The following is an 18,967-nucleotide window of genomic DNA, read 5'->3' as shown; positions in this document are numbered from 1 at the left end:
TCAAAGCTCTTACATAAAGATGGCAAACTCACATGCCTGCAGGAGCCAGGTACCATGTGTAAGTGAGGCAGGCAAGAGCTAAGAGGCTTCAGGGAGTGGTGGGGAGTGTGGTGTGCAGGGGAGCACATACTTCATCTCAGGAGGGTAGCAGTCACAGACCCCCCTCCCATGACTCAAGTGGGAATATACCCCAAATCACCAGATCTTCTGACTCTTCAAGGAAAGCAAAGCTTCCTAATTTTTTATGTGAAATCTTTTGATTTCTAAATACTGTCAACTAATTCTAAATTTTAAAAACAGTGTGAAGACCAGTTCTGGGAATGGGACCAGTGTGGGTTTGTGCTCAAATTTTATGTGTAATAGCTTATTTCTTTAAAAATGGGCAGTGAGGTGTTGAAGGCAATCTGTTCATTTTTGGCGCTAGGTCTTGAGTATATATAACATTATCTTCTGTACTTTTCTGTATGTTTGATATAGGTTATAATTTTTAATACATTAATTTTGATTTTAAAAAAGTTCAAAATAACAAAACACATCTGTGGGCTGGACTGACACCTAAGGCTTCTGGTTTTGCATCTCTGCTCTCAGTCTACTGGAAGCAATTAAAATAGGAGGCACGGTCAGTTCTGTGCACAGTAAAATGTACCAAGTGCCCTTAGAAAGGTAAAATGCTTTTGGAGGGTCCTCTCTGGGTAGGGTACTCCACAGAGCCCTTGCACTGGGCCTTGATGTTGACAGATGGGTAGGACTTCAACAGGCAGAAATGTGGGGGGATGTATGCCAGCCAGAGGCGATAGAGACAGGAAAGATACAGAGGTGAGAGAGGGGAGTCATTTTCAGGCAGCGAAGAGACCCGTGTGGAAAGACCAGATGCGGGAGAGAATGGAGGACACACCTGGAAAAACTTGGTGGGTTCCCTTGGTCACCTATAGGAGACTGCCTTCTTTCCCCTTCCAGAGACCATTTGACATTTAACTACATGTCACATGCCTCACCTTCTCTGGAAAATTAGACTCTTTAAGAACAAGGAGCATGTCTCCATACCTGCCACCTCTCCCCACGCCCCTCAACAACAAATATCAGTAGTCAGACTATGGAATGTGGAGATTATTCAATATGCAACGGGAAACCACTGAAGATTCTTGTTCAGCTGTCCCTGGACGATTACTTTGGCAGCGATGTGTAGGATGGATTGGAAAAGATTAAAAGGCTACTTCAAGAATGTAGGCAAGAAATAAAGGCTTGATTTATGTAGTGTTAACAAAGGGAACACACAGGGCAGCTAGGCCAGCCTGAGGCAGAACAGACACTACTTTGGGCAATGCCTGAGTGAGTACCCCATGTACCCACTTTCTGAAGCCAGAGACCTCAGTGGCCTTCCCTTACTCTCCCTCCAGCCTATCATTCAGTCTTATCGGCTTCACCTCCCAGACACCTCCCGAAGCTGTTGCCTGCCTCCCTGGTAACCCAGCCTGGGTCAGGCCTCCCTGCCTCAGAGTCATTGTCCGTGAAATTCATTCTCAGTAGTTTTGCCAGAGTTATCCATCCAACATAAAAACTGACCATGTCACTCTCTTCCGTGAAACCATCCAGTGAAGGACCCTCAGGACTCCTAGGATAATCCTGAGTGTCTTAGGACAACATAGAAAGCTTCTCAACAGACTGGTGGTTGCCAAGATGGGAGGAGGAGGGGGAGGATAACTGGTTAGCAGATATAAGCCTTTATATATAGAAAGGATAAACAACACGGTCTTATTGTAGAGCACAAAGAACTATATTCAATATCCTGTTGCAACCAAACAGGGTTCTTGGCCTGTCCCAATCAATAGAAATTGACTAGAGGCCAGATGAGAAATTCAGGCAAGGCTTTATTGGGGTCCCTGCGGCGGCAAAGGTGAACAAGGACAAACAACACGTTCCCTTGCTTGCTTATTCCCCTGCTGAGGGGGCAAGCTTGTTCCTTCTATGGGGTGAGGGTAGGGTGTGTCCAGGGGTCGGGTTTAAGAGGTGGCTTGGGTGTTTTGCCCACCCTTTTGGTGGTATTGCGTGCAGGGGGCATGTTGCTCACCCCCAACTTTTCCTCCAGTTTCTTCAAAAAGTGGCAGTTTTTTTTATTTCTTTGTATCTTTTGGATCTGGAATTTACCCCAACCCAACCACAGCTATTTTTAGTCCCTAGTCCTGTATAGTTCCTTTGTATTTTATTTCTTGAGGAGAGGTGTGTCCAAGTGCAAGCATTGCCACAGTGCAACAAAGTGTCCCAGGTCCCAGGCCTGTCTCACTATTATGAACCATAATGGAAGAATTTTTAAAAATGACTGTGTGTATATATATATATATATACATATATTAACACAATGTTGTGTTAATTGCTGCTGTATAGAAGTGGTTCAGTTATGCACACATACATATATACATTTTTATGTAGGTATGTGTATATATATATACGCAAATGTACATATGTATGTAGTAGTAGTAGTGTTAAGTCACTCAATTGTGTTCAGCTGTTTGCAACCTCATGGACCGTAGCCCACCAGGCTCCTTTGCCCATGGAATTTTCTAGGCAAGAATACTGGAGTGGGTTGCCATTTCCTCCTTCATGGATATATGTATGTATGTATATTTATATGTACACATATATATACATACACAGATATATATATATATATATGTATGTGTGCATAACTGAATCACTTCTCTATAGTAGTAATTAACACAGCATTATAAATCAACTACACTTCAGTTTTAAAAGAAAAAATCTTAAGAGCTAGCCCCTGCCTACCTCTCCAGACTAAATTCCCACCAATCTCTGCCCTGTCTCCAGATTCTCCAACTTTATGCTCCAATAACAGGCCCAGATTGGGAGCTGCTGGCGTGTACCATCTTTTACATATTCCTGTACCAACGCATGGTGCTCCTTCTGCTTTGAGCTCGCCCACCTCTCCTGCCACATCCTTCTCAACTCCTTATTTAACATTCAGTGCTTCCCATTTTATCACCTCTGCACCATGTGGATATCTAATTGCTATTCATATATTCTGCCTCCCTCGCTACACGGTTATATTCTTGAGGGTGAGAACTCACCATGTCATCTCTATGTCCCCTATGCCTGGCCCTCTGTCTGTCACAAAATGGTCACACGATGGACTGATGACACGTGGATGAACAGACAGACAGACAAACACACACAAACAACTGAATTGCTGAGGTGGGGAGTGAAGGGAGGCAGAGGAAATGACAATTCTAGAAAGAATTCAGCGATAATGTCAGGGTTTTAATGAACCTGAAGAAGTTGGACCTTCATTATGAGAATCAGGAAAAAGAGAAGAAACCACACTTCTTCTTAGGGGGTTAGGGGTAGAAATATGAAGAGTGAGTGAGTGATGAGTAAATGAAGAGACTATGAGAGGGAAAAGGCTTTTGTGAAGGAAAAACTTAGCTGCTAAGATTTTAAGGGTTTTAGAAATTAGATACACAACCTGAAACAACCTCATGCCCAGAGTTTTTGTACTACAGAAATAAGGGGATCCTACTTTTACTGAAAAGCTGAACTCATAAGAAAATCTCCCACTCCCTTAAGTGATTTGGGATGTGTGTGCTCAGTCACATCTCTATTCAACCCCAAGGACCATAGCCCACCAGCCTCCTCTGTCTATAGGATTTCCCAGGCAAGAATACTGCAGTGGGTTGCCATGCCCTCTGCCACGGGATCTTCCTGACCCAGGGATCAAACCTGTGTGTCTCCTGCATTGCAGGTGGATTCTTTACCACAGAGCCACGGGGGAAGCCCAAGTGACTCAGGGTAAGGACAGCTCAATCCCTCAAGCTACAGCAAATGCTTCTTGAAGCATCAAGGCAGGGGACTTCCCTGGTGGCCCAAGTGGTTAAGAATCCACCTGCCAAGGCAGGAAACATGAATTCAGTCCCTGGTTTGGAAAGATCCCACATGCCAAGGGACAAGTAAACCGGTGCACCACAGCTACTAAAGCCCACGTCCCTAGAGCCGGTGCTCCACAAGAAAAACCACCACAGTGAGAAGCCCTCGCACTCCAACTAGAGAAAGGCCGCATGTAGCAACGAAGACCTAGTGCAGCCATAAATAAATAATTTTAAAAAGCATCGGGGGCATCTGGGAGAAGTTCATGGGGGAGTCGTTTTCCTTTGTCATGGCCCAAGATCCCAGAGGTCTTGAGCAGGGAGGGGACCTGGTATTTCAAGGCGTGAAAGAGGTTCATTATGAAGGAATGGAGCCTCTGTTGGGATGGAATCCAAGAAAAAGTGGATTGACCACTCTGTTCCCAAGGGCAGGGGGCCCTGATAAGTGATAAGTTAAGTTGCTCAGTCGTGTCTGACTCTGCGATTCCATGAACTATATAGCCAGCCTACCAGCCTCCTCTGTCTATGGAATTTTCCAGGCAAGAGTACTGGAGTGGGTTGCCATTTCCTTTTCCAGGGGATCTTCCCAACCCAGGGGTCGAACCCAGGTCTCCTGCATTGCAGGCAGACACTTTACCATCTGAGCCACAAGGGAAGCCCAGGGGGCCCTGAGGTCAGTCACAAACTCTGGTACAGTCACCAGTCTGTCTTAGAGAACTGAAGCTTCTCATACGCAGTCTTTCCATCATAAACTGAAGAAACTGCACCAGCAAAGTCAGCCCTTCTTCCAAAATAGATGCTGGAGACAGAGGGTGGGCATGAGGTGGGCTACTGGCCCTCCTGGCACAGACCCTGGCCATTAAGGTAGGGAGAGCCTACTCACGGCTGGGGATCTAGAATCCTCCCCCCACCAGCTGGAGTGTGAAGTCCCTGGCAGTTATGAGCAGGGCATCTTCACCGGCATGTGGATTGAGAGGTGACCCGTGCTTGACTTCATGCTCTACTGGGAGGGCCCCCCTTAGATTTTGCAGAGCCCTTAAAATTACACAGCCAGCCCTGATTAGGAACATGTCTTTCAGCAGTGGGCAAAACAGCTCTTGCTTAATCATAGGTATACAGGGAAGGCTGTCTCCTGCAGGGGAAATCAAAGGAGCACCTTCTGCAGATAAATGTCTGCTCTGAATGCTTCCACTGACTCCCTAGTCTCCAGCAACTTGGGGGGCCTGGAACCTTTCAGTTCTTTCAGTCAGGATGAAATCCCTCCAAATACATATGTGGGAATGCCCACCTGAGCACTGCACACACACTGATACCTTTTCAACCTTCTTAAGCATAGGACAACTTGGTACTTGGGACACTTTGTCACCCACCTCTTTGGTTTCCAAAGCTGAGCATCTTGGTCACTGTGATGAGGTGGGTCACCTCATCATAGACGGATACAGAGGGCTGTGAACAGTGTGACTTGGATCCCATTGGGACAGCTGGAAATTGAAAACCAATGGAATGTGTCTGGGGCTAGCAGAAGTGACCTTGAAACACAGGCAGGCAGCAGCGAACTGCAGACACTTGAGCTCTGGCCGGGAAAGACAAGAGCATGACACTCGTCTGCTCAAGCTGGGACCTCCTCCTCTTTCCCTCCGGCAGCAAAATTTAGGAAACAATTTGACTGCCAAGTGCAGCTGAGAAAAAGAGAAATGTGTGGAATTTTGCTTTGTTAAGTGAGCTGAGACAAGGGATGAAGGTCAGAAAGAAAGGAAGGCAGACTTTCTGCAGTTGGCAAATACAGAAGGGCCGGTGGCAGCCAGTGATGCCCCTGGGGCATTATCTGAGGAACAGCAGACAGGCATTTTTCCTGACTCTTACTTATTATCTTTAACTATTTGGGGAAGGCATGTGTGAAACAGGCCTACCAAGAGCAGACAGGCAGCAGAGCCTGCTCTGTCTGACAACACCCTTTGCATCTGACCGGCCCCTCTGTACCCCAAGGCAGACAAAAGGATTTGCGGCTTAGGAGTCTTACCTAACCATAATCCCCAAGGAAGAAAGGAGGTGCTTAATTCATCCTACAGACCTCTCAGTCATGGCTGAGTTTCCATGAAATACCCATTAAAATCACCTGGGAAGCCTTTATAAAATCATGATGTACTTGGACATCACCCCAGACCAGTTAACCAGTGCCTTGAACAGTTTTGTTTGTTTGGGATAGGGTTGTTTTTAAAACTCTCCAGATCCAACCTGTCAATCCTAAAGGAAATCAACCCTGAATATTCATTGGAAGGACTGATGCTGAAGCTGAAGCTCCAATACTTTGGCCACCTGATGGGAAGAGCCGACTCACTAGAAAAGACCCTGATGCTGGGAAAGATCGAAGGTGGGAGAAGGGGGTGACAGAGGATGAGATGGTTGGGTGGCACCACCGATTCAATGAATATGAGTTTGAGTAAACTCTAGGAGATACTGAAGGGCAGGGAAGCCTGGCGTGCTGTAGTCCATGGGGTCACAAAGAGTCAAACATGACTTAGCAACTAACAAGGTAATCCTACTGTGCAGTTAATGTTATATTAAGAAAATCTGTCTGAAATGAATCAAACCTGGAGAATTCCACGTTGATTAGACATACTTTCTCTAACTGGAACATGGATCGAGGCTGCCCTAACTGAAGTCCAGGTTGAGCATCCCCTCACCATGCATCACCTAAGACCATGCATCACCTAAGGCCAGGTTTACTGTTGTGTTCCCATAAGGCACTGAACACGTACTTCAAATGCTTGGTTTAACATAGCTTCCCGGGGACTAGGAATGAGACTGGTGGTTGCTTCGAGCCAGAATAGTCAGGCTCAGGGAGAAATGCTGCAATCACAAACTGACTGCCTCCTTACAGGACTAGAACCCAGCAGTCGCTGGCCCTGCTCAGCAGCGCAAGGGCTGTGGATATTCACTTGAGGAGGTAGTTGCGATCACGAAAAGAAATTAAGCTGCCTTTCATGCTCTTTTCTATTACTTGAGAACCCCTTCTTTTCAAACTACTGTGTCATTGTTTTCAGGGATGGAGACTAGCTAGAAAATACTTTGAGCAAGTTTAGTCTAGCTGATAAGTTGCATTCCATATTATCTGGAGTCATTAAGCTATATTTTTGAAAACTGGGTGAAAGAAAATACTTTGTTGTGTGATTCAGGAATAGTTTTTACAGATCAGAAATGGTACCTGAAACTGCTTCCCTCCTCTGTCACTGTAGTCCTGCCTACTGCCAAAAATCCCCACAGATTGCTTCTTACAAGGAATGAAGACAGATCTTTGGAAATTGCTACAACAGTATAAAATTAACACATTCCCAACCGCCCAAAGCCACATTAGTGCAGAAATGTTGCTCTGAACTATTGGTGAGAATGGGCAGACTACTTAAGACATCAGCCAATTCCAGAATGATCTAGGATCCACCTAGACATTCTAAATCAGGAGTGAGCAGACACTTTCTGTAAAGATTCAGGTGGTAAATATCTTGGGATCGTGGGTCACATAGCCTCTGTCACAACCACTCAACCTTGCCATTTAGTGCACAAGCAGCCATAGACACGATGTAAAGAAGGCTAAGTAGAATTGCACCCCAATAATTTTTTTAAAAAATATTTATTTGTCTTTGTTGGGTCTTAGTTTCAGCACTCAGGATCTTTTGCTGCAGTGTTTTTTTTGTGGTTGTTTTTTTTTTTTTTTTGCTACTTGGGCTCTCCAGTTGTGGTGGGATCTTAGTTCCCTGACCGGGGATCACACCGAGTCCTCTGCATTGAAAGGTGGATTCTTAACCACGGGACCACCAGGGAAGTCTCCCAACAAAATTTTATTCACACAAAGAGGGGCTGGATTTGGCTTCTTGCTGACCCTTGTTCTACCAGAGCATAACTTCCATAGATTGAACTGAATGCTATTTAATGGGTGACAAGTGCTATTTAATGGGTAAAGAAGAAAGACTGACATGGTAAAAGACTGATCTGGATTTAATGACAAATATTCCATATTGGTTGCTGAACACCAGAATGCTGTCCAAGGAACCATCATTTAAATAAAACAACCTGAAAATAAGGTAATTCTCACATACACAAGCACACATTCACACAAAACCTGTTACTTTTAGGATCATTAAATTATTCACTATTATAACAAACAGTTGTAAAATAACATTACAGTGAAGGAAAATGTGCACAAACTTCAGAAACACAGTTCCGATTGTCTATGAACACAGGTTCTTAATTTGTACTTTTTCACATATGTATAGCCTCAGGATTTTAAAGAGGCCACATGGCTCAAGGGGTTAACTTATCTTCTTCCAACTCAGAGCTCAATATTTAATCAAGCCATGTAACCTATTTAAACCTGCTCTCTGTTCTCAGAAAAGTGCAGCCTGCACTTGACCCAGCTCCCCAGGAAACAAATGATACATTTGCCTCCACCATCATGAATGAGTTGGTAGAAGGAGTCTTCAGATGAACATTTTTAAGGGTGAACCACAGTTACCAGGGTTTGCTTTAGAAATACTAATTTTCTAGAACTAAATATAAGAAACTTCCTGAATGCATTTAACCTCACTTAATGCAGCTATGTTCCCTGAAGAATTGTAAGGAAAATGGAATCACATCTTAGATGCACCATGAGCAGGGAACTGGTGGCTGGACTGTTTTCTTTTGCTAAGGGATGCACTCATAGAAGGGATCCTGAAGTAGTAGCTGGCTTTCTTATCTATGGTAACTGAAAGAACAGAGGAGGTCAGTGACATCCAAAGATTTCCGCTGCCAGTAAATTACTGAACATTAGTTTCAGCCTCCTCTTCCCATTGAACCCATGCTCGAGAGCTGCTGCAGATGAGACTGCAATAGTATGAAAATGTCAGCAAAAGACCAAGTGACCCAGAATGTGGATCATAAACCCATGAATAACCAAAAGTTGGATGAGATTTCATAGGCACAGACTTGAAAGAACTTAAAACAGCTGGAAGAGGTAGATGTGCATTTAAAAAAAAAAAAGGAATAAGATTACCTACAAATTGGCTATATTATTTTCATGTGAGTCTTATACACTTAGTATTCAGACTTCAAGAGTCAGAATAAATAATGGACACTTGCTTTGCTCAGATTACTCTCAACCAAAATAAAAAGGAATTAGTATCTTCCAAAACTATCTATAGTTTAAAAATCTATTTGCATTTGTGAATAATAAACCAATTAGAGAGTAAGATCAACAGGCATTATACAAACCCAGATTTCTCAGGATTTTTTTTTAAGTGTTATGATGGCAAAAACATGCTTTCCTACAGTCCCCAAAGAAGTTCTTTGCTAAAATACAACTGACCAAGTATAACCTACCAGCATCCATACAAAGTTTGCTAAAAGACAAAAACGATCTTGTGGATTTTTTTTTCCTTGTCAAGTGTGTCCAACAGTTTGTGAAGATGCTTTCATGAAAAGTAGAGAGTAACAATCACTAATAAAACAAAACCGCTTTCCACAACTCTACCTTCTAAAGGCTAACCTAAGGGAGGGATTTTCAGCATAGGTAACTGAAGTCTATACAAGAGTCATCTATAGCCCCGACTAGAAATGGAACAGATCTAGGACACTCTAATTACATGACAAAGACCAGCTTTGTCAACAAGGACATCTTTGGCCCTTCTAGACTAGCCTTAAGTTTTTCCATCAAGCATAAGAATTTTCAGTGTCCTTATTATATAAATCACAACAGGTGAGTCTTCCTAGCAGCTGAACTAGAGAGCACAATAGGTCAGACCCGCCTATCCACACTGCTGTCTGCCTCTCTTCAGAACCGCCTGTCGCATTCCTGTCCCCTGGCCTTCCCTAAGACAGGCGTCATAATACTGTCCTACCTCACAAAGATGTGAGAAACAACTAACAATCATTCAAAAGCATGAAGCACTTTACAAATACAAAAGTGCTATTTTGGCATGTACAGAACCACCAGACAACATTCACTGCTTGTGCTATTTGGCAATTTTGCATCCATACCTATCCCTGCTTGTGCCCTCCTTGTGTAGTCTTGAGTTTTCTACTGTGCCTCCCTGTGTAGGAAAGAGAAATTTCTGCTCAGACCAGAGCCCGTAACCATATGGGTGGAGGTGGGAGTGGGGATAGCTCCCCAGTCACTGCAGAGGGGGAGAGGTACACAGATACCCATGAGACACAGGAGCCTTGCGCCCCAGCACGGGAACATCTTGCTTTCCTGGATTTCTCCCAGAAGGCCAGCAAAACTCTGAGCAAACTGACTTTTGCAGCAGGTCACTAGGGTCACCATTGATGGCCCGAGTTTCACTTGAAACAAGCATCAAGCTGACCTGGGAAAGGAAAAGAAACACATGGCTGGCCATTTCCCAGCACTTAAAGACCACAGAGGAGACCTGAAAGAACACTGGGCCTGGATCACACCTGCCACCGGGGGCGGGGGTATTCATCCACATAGACCACCCTAACCCTGCATGAAGCTAGATTACTTTAAAGTAGCAAAGAACCAGGAGCAGTACCAAGCGCTCCCTGATCTGAAAACCAGTTACAAATGAATTTCTAAACCTCAGAGCTTCTGCCCTGGAAATGAGGGTGTGTAGCTGAAAATTCTGCCCAGTTTCCCCTGGACGTCTCAAAATAGCAGCTAGCTGTGGCTCAGAGAAAGGAAGGGAAGAGTACACCAAATATCCACTCCTGTAGGACTGGCAAAGTTCCTCTACTTTTTGTGGGACTGCAGCTGATGTGGGGGGAACAGGGCAAACAGTGGCTTAATACCTGGTGAAGCCAGGATAGAATTACTCATACCTGCCTTTGATTTTATCCCATAACTCTCACTCCATCCACACCCACTCCCTGCTTCCCAGAGGCCATCACGGCCCAACCTACTGTGTTGCCTGCCATCTGTAGCCTCCCCCACCCCGTATCTCCTCTTCCTGTAAGTCCTCAAAATGCCTGCTCCTCCACACTCTTGACTCCCTACAGCGTGCATTTGATGAAATCACCACGCTCAAGCACATCTCCCAAACATTTCACCGTTAGGGAGGAGGCAGGCAAAATACAGCACCTCCCAAAGAACAACTCTTATTCAACCCACCCCTTCGGGACTCCTAACACCTAAAAGGCTCCGCAGTCGTTCTCAGATTGTGCCTCCCGCCCCCCTTCCCCGTCTGTTTCTATAGGGTCTGTCCCCACGTGATCTCCCACCCCCGCCCCGCCCCGGGCAGCCTCCGTTGGGCCCAGCCCTAACACAGGTGCAGCTTCTGATGCTGCGCCAAGTGCGTCTTGTAGCGGAAGCCCTTGCCACAACCCGCGCACTTGTGCGGCTTGTTGCCCGTGTGGATGCGGCGGTGGCGGATCAGGTGTGAGCTCTGGATGAAGCTCTTGCCGCACTCGATGCACGTGTAGGGCTTCTCGCCCGTGTGCGTGCGCTGGTGCTGCGTGAGCGTGGAGAAGTCGCTGAAGCGCTTCTCGCACTGGCCGCAGCGGAAGGGCTTCTCGCCCGTGTGCACGCGCAGGTGGTTCACCAGGTGCGAGTTGCGCCCGAAGCCTTTGCCGCACTCGCGGCACACGTAGGGCCGCTCGCCCGAGTGCGTGCGCTTGTGCGTGAAGAGGTGCGAGCTGACGCTGAAGGTCTCCCCGCACTCGGAGCACATGTAGGGCTTCTCGCCCGTGTGCACGCGCTGGTGCTTCACCAGGTCCGAGCGCCAGCTGAAGCGCTTGCCGCACTCGCCGCAGCCGTGGGGCTTCTCGCCCGTGTGGATGCGCTGGTGGTTGGCCAGGTGCGAGCGGCGCACGAAGCCCTTGCCGCACTCCCCGCAGGCGAAGGGCCGCAGCGCCGCCGGCCCCGCGCCGCTGGCCGCCGCGTGCGCGCGCCGGTGGCTCAGCAGGTGCGAGCTGAGGCTGAAGGCCTCGCCGCACTCGGGGCACGGGTAGGGCTTCTCGCCCGTGTGCAGCCGCCGGTGCTTGAGCAGGTCGGCGCGCCAGCTGAAGCTCTTGCCGCAGTCGGCGCACAGGTTGGGCCGCTCGCCCGTGTGTAGCCGCAGGTGGTTGGTCAGGTAGGTGTTGCGGCTGAAGCCTTTGCCGCACTCCCCGCAGCGGAAGGGCTTCTCGCGCGGGGGCCGGGCCAGCGCCGGCCCTGCCGCGAAGCCCCCGCCCACACCCATCATCCCCACCACCGCTTCGCACTCGCCCGCGAAGCCGAAGGGCTCCAGGCTGGCGGCCGCGGCGGCCTCGGCCAGGCGGTGGATGCGCTGGTGCTGCAGGAAGGCGGCGCCGGGGCTGAAGCTCTCCCCGCAGTCGGGGCAGATGGTGGGCGCGTCCATGATGCTGGCCATCAGGCTGTCGAGCTCGCCGAGGTCCATGGACATGGGGTGGTGGAGGCGGCGGAAACGGCGGTGGGCAGGCTTGTCGCCCCGGTGCCGACTCCCCAGGGAGAGATGCCGCCTCCAGGGAAGCACGGCGGGGGGCGGCTGCTCCTCTTCCTCCTCTAGCCGGTTCTCCCCTGCGCTCTCCTCTTCCTCCTCTTCCTGGGGGCTCCGGGAAATGCTGTCGGACTCAGACAGCCCTGGGAACATGGCCATCTCAGCTACGCCAGATTGGTCTTCCTTTTCCTCAGGGCCTGCAACCCCATCTTCCTCGCTCAGCAGCCCCTCTGCAACAGAAAAGGCGGCCATGGGGGTGACTACGCTTGGCGCTCAAGTGGTAAACCCAGAGGAAGCCTGTCACAGTAAGAGTGTGGGCCACAGGTAAATCTCCCCCGGGACCTCTTAACATGTCTCTCCAAGATCCCTGCCCACTCAACCCCCAATTCAGCCTCCTTCCCACCTGGAGACTCAGGGATGGCCTAAAGCGAGAGGGCTCATCTGACCCTTGCCTCTCCAGTTCTTCAAGCAGCTGTCTCTGGGCCTAGGCCCCACCACTGGACCTGGGGCTCTGCTCAGCGTGGCCGCCTGAAGCCCTGGCGGCGCGCTTGAGATGGTCAGCTCTGGGCCAGGCGGGACTTTCTGTGATCTCAGAAGAGATTGCTCCACTCTATGAGCCACCAATCCCTTTCAAGGCCCTAGCCTCAAAAGACAAGATCACTCTGGCCAACCACAAGAACCACCTGGCCTAACTCACTGGTCTGTTTTTTAGTATGATTGGTCAGTCTGCAACAGCTTAAGGTGGAACAACAAACCAAACACATCTCAACTTAAGGGCTTTTCTCCTGTGTGTGTTTGGGGCGGGGGGCGGGGAATGGGTGGGGAGTAGGGAAAAGGGGAGGTGAAGGCAGGATCTGGAGCTAGCTGGTGAGTCCAGCCTGGAGGCTGACCCGGAACACACATCTATCTGCCTCTGGCTGCTTATCCCCAGGCATGTGAAAGACATTCTGTGCACTGCAGGGGAGGTGTCCTGGGGAAGGACTGTCACCTCAGGATCCCGATTGTAAGGTATTTCAGCTCATTTCAGTTCCCAGGGCATGAGCAGGATCAAGCAACAAAAGCCCAAAGATGGAACCAAGGAAGTGGATGGAGGCCCAGTATTCTCTTTCCAGATGAAGAACAGCAAAGATTTAGGAGAGCCCTTGGGCACTTTGGGTATTAGCCATGTGAACCCAGGCAAGTCTCTTACCGTTGGGTTTATTTATCTGCAAGCAGGGATGATGACTGTAACTGTAAACATCTGGATCTGTGCTAAACAACTCATATAACTCTCCAGCAACCTCAGGATGGTAGGACCCAGTATTACCTGCGTTCCTTCTTGTGCTGTTAACAAGTGTCATTTTATAGCAATATTTTGTATTATAAAGTGCACGCCAGTGAGTTACCCTCTTCACCCTTGTTTACCAGCTACAGTTCCTCCCCAGACCAGACTAAAGAAAAGAGATGTTCCTCAGACTTAAGACGGTGTGTGTACCATCACTCAGTCATGCCCGACTCTGTGACCCCATGTACTTTAGTCCGCCAGGTTCCTCTGTCCATGGGATTTCCCAGGCAACAATACTGGAGCGGGTTGCCATTTTCCTGCTCCAGGGCATCTTCCTGACCCAGGGATCTAACCTGTGTCTGTTTGCATTTCCCGCACTGGCAGGCAGATTCTTGACCACTGCACCACCTGGAAAGATGCTGTAAGGCGGTACAGAATCTGCTTAATGGTCTCCGACAGAGGAGCCTGGTAGGTTGCAGTCCATGGGGTCGCTAAGAGTCGGACACAACAGAGCGACTTCACTTTCACTTTTCACTTTCATGCACTGGAGAAGGAAATGGCAACCCACTCCAATGTTCTTGCCTGGAGAATCCCAGGGACGGGGGAGCCTGGTGGGCTGCCGTCTATGGGGTCGCACAGAGTTGGATACAACTGAAGCGACTTAGCACCAGCAGCAGCTAGAAAGCTGCCTCCTAAGAATGCTGCCCCTGATTATCACTCTGAAGGAGCTAGAAAACAATGTGAATGGGGCAGAAAACAATGTGAATGGGGCAACTTCCATGGAAATTCCCCAGCTCTTTGCTCACCTGTGCAGATGTTAGACATCAGTTCCCTGTCCTCTGAGCGTCCTCTCAGAGCTTCATCCTGTGGGTTGGAGCCCATCTCCCGCTCCAGGTGGCCTTCTCTCTTGTCTGCATCCTGTGGGTTAGAGCCCATTCCTCTCTCATCTGGGTCCCCTTCCCTGTCTTCACAGTTCTCAAAATCAGAGCCCATGCCCTTGTCTTGCGAGTCCTGGGCTTCACACACACCCTGTTTGTCTTCTTGTTCCATCCAGGAAGAACAGGATGAGGGAGGTGACCAGGGATACCTGCTCCAGACAAAACAAACACAGATCAAGATCATGTGGGTCTGGCCTCATCCCCTCACCAGGTCTGGCTTTGATTGCCGTGAAAATTGATGGCACAGTCCAATAAAATGTATAGAGTTCCAAGCCCTAGATGGCAGATCCTAGAGGCTCCCATTTCATGATTTAAAGTAAATAGAATCAACTGAAAAGGAAGCTGGTCTGGATGGCAGAGGAACAGTGGTAACTCATGGGGCCACATGCCAAATGTCACCAGATTACAGTCGATCCGCTTCCATCTATGAAATGGATGGGTTTCCCTGGTGGCTCATATGGTTAAGAATCTGCCTGCAATTCAGGAGACCCGAATTCAATCTCTGGGTTGGGAAGATACCCTGACCAGAGAAGGGAATGGCTATCCACACTCCAGTATTCTTGCTTAGAGAATTCCATGAACAAAGGAGCCTGGCGGGCTACAGTCCATGGAGTCACAGAGAGTCAGACAGGACTGAGTGACTAACACTTTCATGAAGTGGATTATTCTATTAGCAGGGCTCTATAGCTTTAACAGTGGGGTAACAGTGGTATTCCCATTTTACAGATGAGAAAACTTGAAGCTCAAAAAGAGGACCCCACAAGCCTAAGGCCAACTTGTAAGCAGTGCTATTCTGGGTACCATACCCTGCCATCTTAGTTTTATGAGTTTCTGGTGACACTTATTTGATTTCTTTACTTTACTGATATAAAATTTTTCTTGCTGGTGTTAGTGATAGTCACTCAGCGTTCTCCATGGGATCTTCCTGACCCAGGGATCAAACCCAGGTCTCCTGCACTGCAGGCAGATTCTTTGCCGTCTCAGCCAGATTGGCAGAAACTGGGGATTAAACTAATCATGCTGCCTCAAAGTTCTATGAGTTCTTTACTCCTGTTAAAGCTTGCCCTTCTCTAAACATACACCATTTTTATTTGTCAATTATACCTCAGTAAAACTGGGTGTGTGGCGGGGCGGGCATCTTGACCTCCTGAAACCCACAACAGTCTTTGTGAGGATGTTAGCTAATTAGGAGGGGGTCTGGAAGGAACCAGAGGAAAAGTACAGTCACGACACAAGAATAACAAGCATCAGTATACTGACTTCTCGTCTAAGACTGCGTCACTCCCAGCAGCAGCACCTGGCTCTGCAGTGAGGACCTGCTGCTTCCTGTGAGTAGTGAGCCAAGAAGTTCACGCTTTAGTAGGTCTCTTGGGGACAGGTGGAGGGGACGCAGGGACCCTCTGTATCAGAAGCCATCTCTAGAACCTGATTACATATTTTGCCTTACTTATGCACCTTAATTGTAGATCGACCTTAATAGGAACATACCTTGGCACAATCGGCAAAACTAAAACAGAAAGGTATGGTACCCAGAATGGTACTGTTTACAAGTTGGCCTTAGGCTTGTGCAGTCCCCTTTTGGAGCTTCAGGTTTCTCATCTGTAAAATAGGAATACCACTGTTACCCCATCATTAAAGCTATAGAGCCATTTTAACAGAATAATCCACTTCATGAAAGTGTTAGTCACTCAGCCGTGTTTGACTCTCTGTGACCCAATAGGACTGTAGACTGCCAGGCTCCTATGTTCGTGGAATTCTCCAGGCAAGAATACTGGAGTGGGTAGCCATTCCCTTCTCCAGGGGATCTTCCTGACCCAGGGATCAAACTCAGGTCCCTTGAATTACAGGCAGATTCTTTACTGTCTGAGCCACCAGGGAAACCCATCCACTTCATGGATGGAAGCGGATCGAACTGTAGTCCAGTGAGAGTTGGCATGTGGCCTCGCGAGTTGACACTGTTCCTCTGCCACCCAGACAAGCCTCCTTTTCAATTAATTCTCTTTAAAACATGAGGTGGATCTTCTAGGATCTGCCATCTACAGAGCCCCTCTACAGAACAGGCCATCATGTGAGCTGTAGAGAGATGACATCAGATTCCTAAACCTTTTGTAGATGTCAGGTTTATATATCAAATGTATAGGGCGCCCTGCCAAGTCTGAGCACTTGAGCCAAAAATAATTGACCCCTGCCATCTATCACTCTTACAGCTTAGCTCAAGGCAGCAAAACAGTTTATAGGTCAAAGATCTTGGACTGACTTGGAAGTGTCCAGCTCTTTCTCTGCCTCGGCAGTCCCCAAACAGGACTTGCGAGAATATGGCTGAGCAGTGGGACTTCCTGGTGGCCCAGTGGTTAAGACTTTGCCTTCCAATGTGGGGTGGGGGGTTGGGGTCAATCCCTGGTCAGGGAGCTAGGATCCCACCTGCCTCGCAGGCAAAAAACCAAAACATAAAGCAGAGGCAATATTGTGACAAATTCAAGAAAAGTGTTTAAAAATGGTCCACATCAAAAAAATGTTTGGAAAAAAATTATGGTTGAATAAGCTACTTCAGCTTTTCCTGCCTGCTTTCACTGAGAGGGCTTCCCAGAGGCAGCCTGGGCTCTGCAACCAGACTCTTGGGCATGGAAAGCAGGAGTTACAGGCAGCTGCCATTCCAGTGGGGCCAGCCTTCCCCCAGAGCCCCAGGCAAGTCAGTAAACCTCTTATTGTTTCAGTGTCCTCATCAGTGCAAGGAGGATAATGCTACTTAACCTTTCTCTCAGGGAGAGTGTCAGCAGGAAACATTAAAAAAGCACTTTGGAAAATACTTGAACTTGATATTCTGAGTAGTCCAGATGTGGAATTCAGAGTCTTCTTCTAAGTCCTGATGCCATTTCAACAGACCTCAGAGACACCGCAGCCCCTCCTTAATTTTGACGGGCTCATGGCCCTAAAGAACACATTATATCTATCCTCAGAGTTGATGATGTGTGTGCTATGTGTGTGCCAAGTCGCTTCAGTCTGTCTGACTCTTTGTGACTCTCTGAACTGTAGCCCATTAGGTTACTCTGTCCCTGGGAATCTCCAGGAAAAAATTCTGGAGTGGGTTGCCATGCCCTCCTCCGGGGGATCTTCCTGACCCAGGGACGGAACCCACGTCTCTTATGTCTCCTGTATTGGCAGGTGGGTTCTTTACCACCAGCACCATCTAGAGTTGATGATATACTCCCTCAATTAGAGGGAAAAATCAAGCCTTTCTCTTAAACATTGCAGGAAAATGGCTGGGACTGAGGATGGTCACTCAGCAGTATCCTGAAACACAGCAGAGTCCCTTTAGAATGTGTTAAGTGGTTACAACGCCAGGTCCCAAATGCAGGATTAGGCCATAGGGGAAAATCCCTTTAAAACCATAAACCGTTTAAGAGGTCTATCGCTCAAGGGACTCTCGACCCTAAATCACTTCTACCCATCACTCTCTTGTCTCCTGGAGCTCAATCTCTATAATAGACAGCTATACCCCTTGAGTCAACATGTGTAATACACCCTGAAGATGGGGGATGGAGAGGTTAAGAGGAAGGTTTGTGACCTACTGGTTTGCTAGTGACTAAAAGCAAAAGCAGCACAGAGGTGGGGGGAACTTAAAGGGAACCTAATCAATGATTTCTGCCAACCTAAGACCAGCAAGAAGAATTTTATATCCATAAAGCAAAGGAATCAAATAAGAATGAGCATCACCAGAAACTCATAAAACTAAAACGGCAGGGTATGGTACCCAGAATGGTACAGAAATGACTGCTGCTCTCCACCATGAAAGGCAGGGCTTAAGGGTCTACCTTGGGAAGCAGGAAATCATAGTGTTTTTACCTCTAAGCCTTTTAAGAAGGACAGAGCGCCTTCTGAGAGAACACACCAGACAGCAAAACTGGAACAGTGGACTTTCTGATTGTGATTTCTTGGGAACCAAGAGACAGTTCACACCAGAGACACTAAATAAATAAACATTCTTTTTTTTTTTTTTTTTAGATTTAAGTGGGGAGACAGGAGGAGAGGCAGAGTGTGAGCTCCCCATTTAGGGCCAGTGTATGAAATTCATAATGCTGCCCTATTCAGAGTTAAGAAGGTTCTGAGCTCCCAAAGGGAGGATGTCCAGATCCTTATTCACACCAGGGGAGGGAGGATTAGCTTATGTTCTGAGATGAGTGGGAAGCTTCTGTCACCTCAAGAGATACATTCATGGTACAATATCTACTCCAATTTGTTTAAAAATGCATTATGTTAGTGCAAAACCAGAATATGGATTCAGCTCCATCCATCATATCACAGGGTTCTAGCCAGCTATCAAGTAACAGAGAAGGCTATTTAGAGGTAAGGAAAGGCAGTCACAATGTATTATTAGATGAAAACTAGCTGGTTTAAAAATAATCCCGTTTATTAGGATATGCACACTAGCATACATATCGTTATACACGTTTACACAGGTTCGGA

General features: G+C 47.6%; 1 protein-coding gene across 5 annotated transcripts in view; it reads right to left on the bottom strand.

The window, feature by feature from the left end:
- Positions 1 to 7,845: 7,845 nt before the first annotated feature.
- Positions 7,846 to 18,967, bottom strand: part of ZNF697 (zinc finger protein 697) — a 33,395-nt gene continuing 22,273 nt past the window's right edge. For all 5 annotated transcript variants that reach the window (XM_043877136.1, XM_043877137.1, XM_043877135.1 and 2 more), the window contains 2 exons: positions 14,372 to 14,652; positions 7,846 to 12,531 (listed from right to left, as the gene is read on the bottom strand). In XM_043877136.1, the coding sequence (XP_043733071.1) occupies positions 11,123 to 12,531; positions 14,372 to 14,652 (1,690 nt within the window). In that variant the 3' untranslated portion in view covers positions 7,846 to 11,122. The remainder of the gene's footprint in view (positions 12,532 to 14,371; positions 14,653 to 18,967) is intronic.

The sequence above is a fragment of the Cervus elaphus genome, chromosome 20, assembly GCF_910594005.1.
Source record: "Cervus elaphus chromosome 20, mCerEla1.1, whole genome shotgun sequence".
NCBI classification, from domain to species: domain Eukaryota; kingdom Metazoa; phylum Chordata; class Mammalia; order Artiodactyla; family Cervidae; genus Cervus; species Cervus elaphus.
The sequence above is the reverse complement of the archived record's forward strand: the minus strand, read 5'-3'. Positions and strand labels throughout refer to the sequence as shown.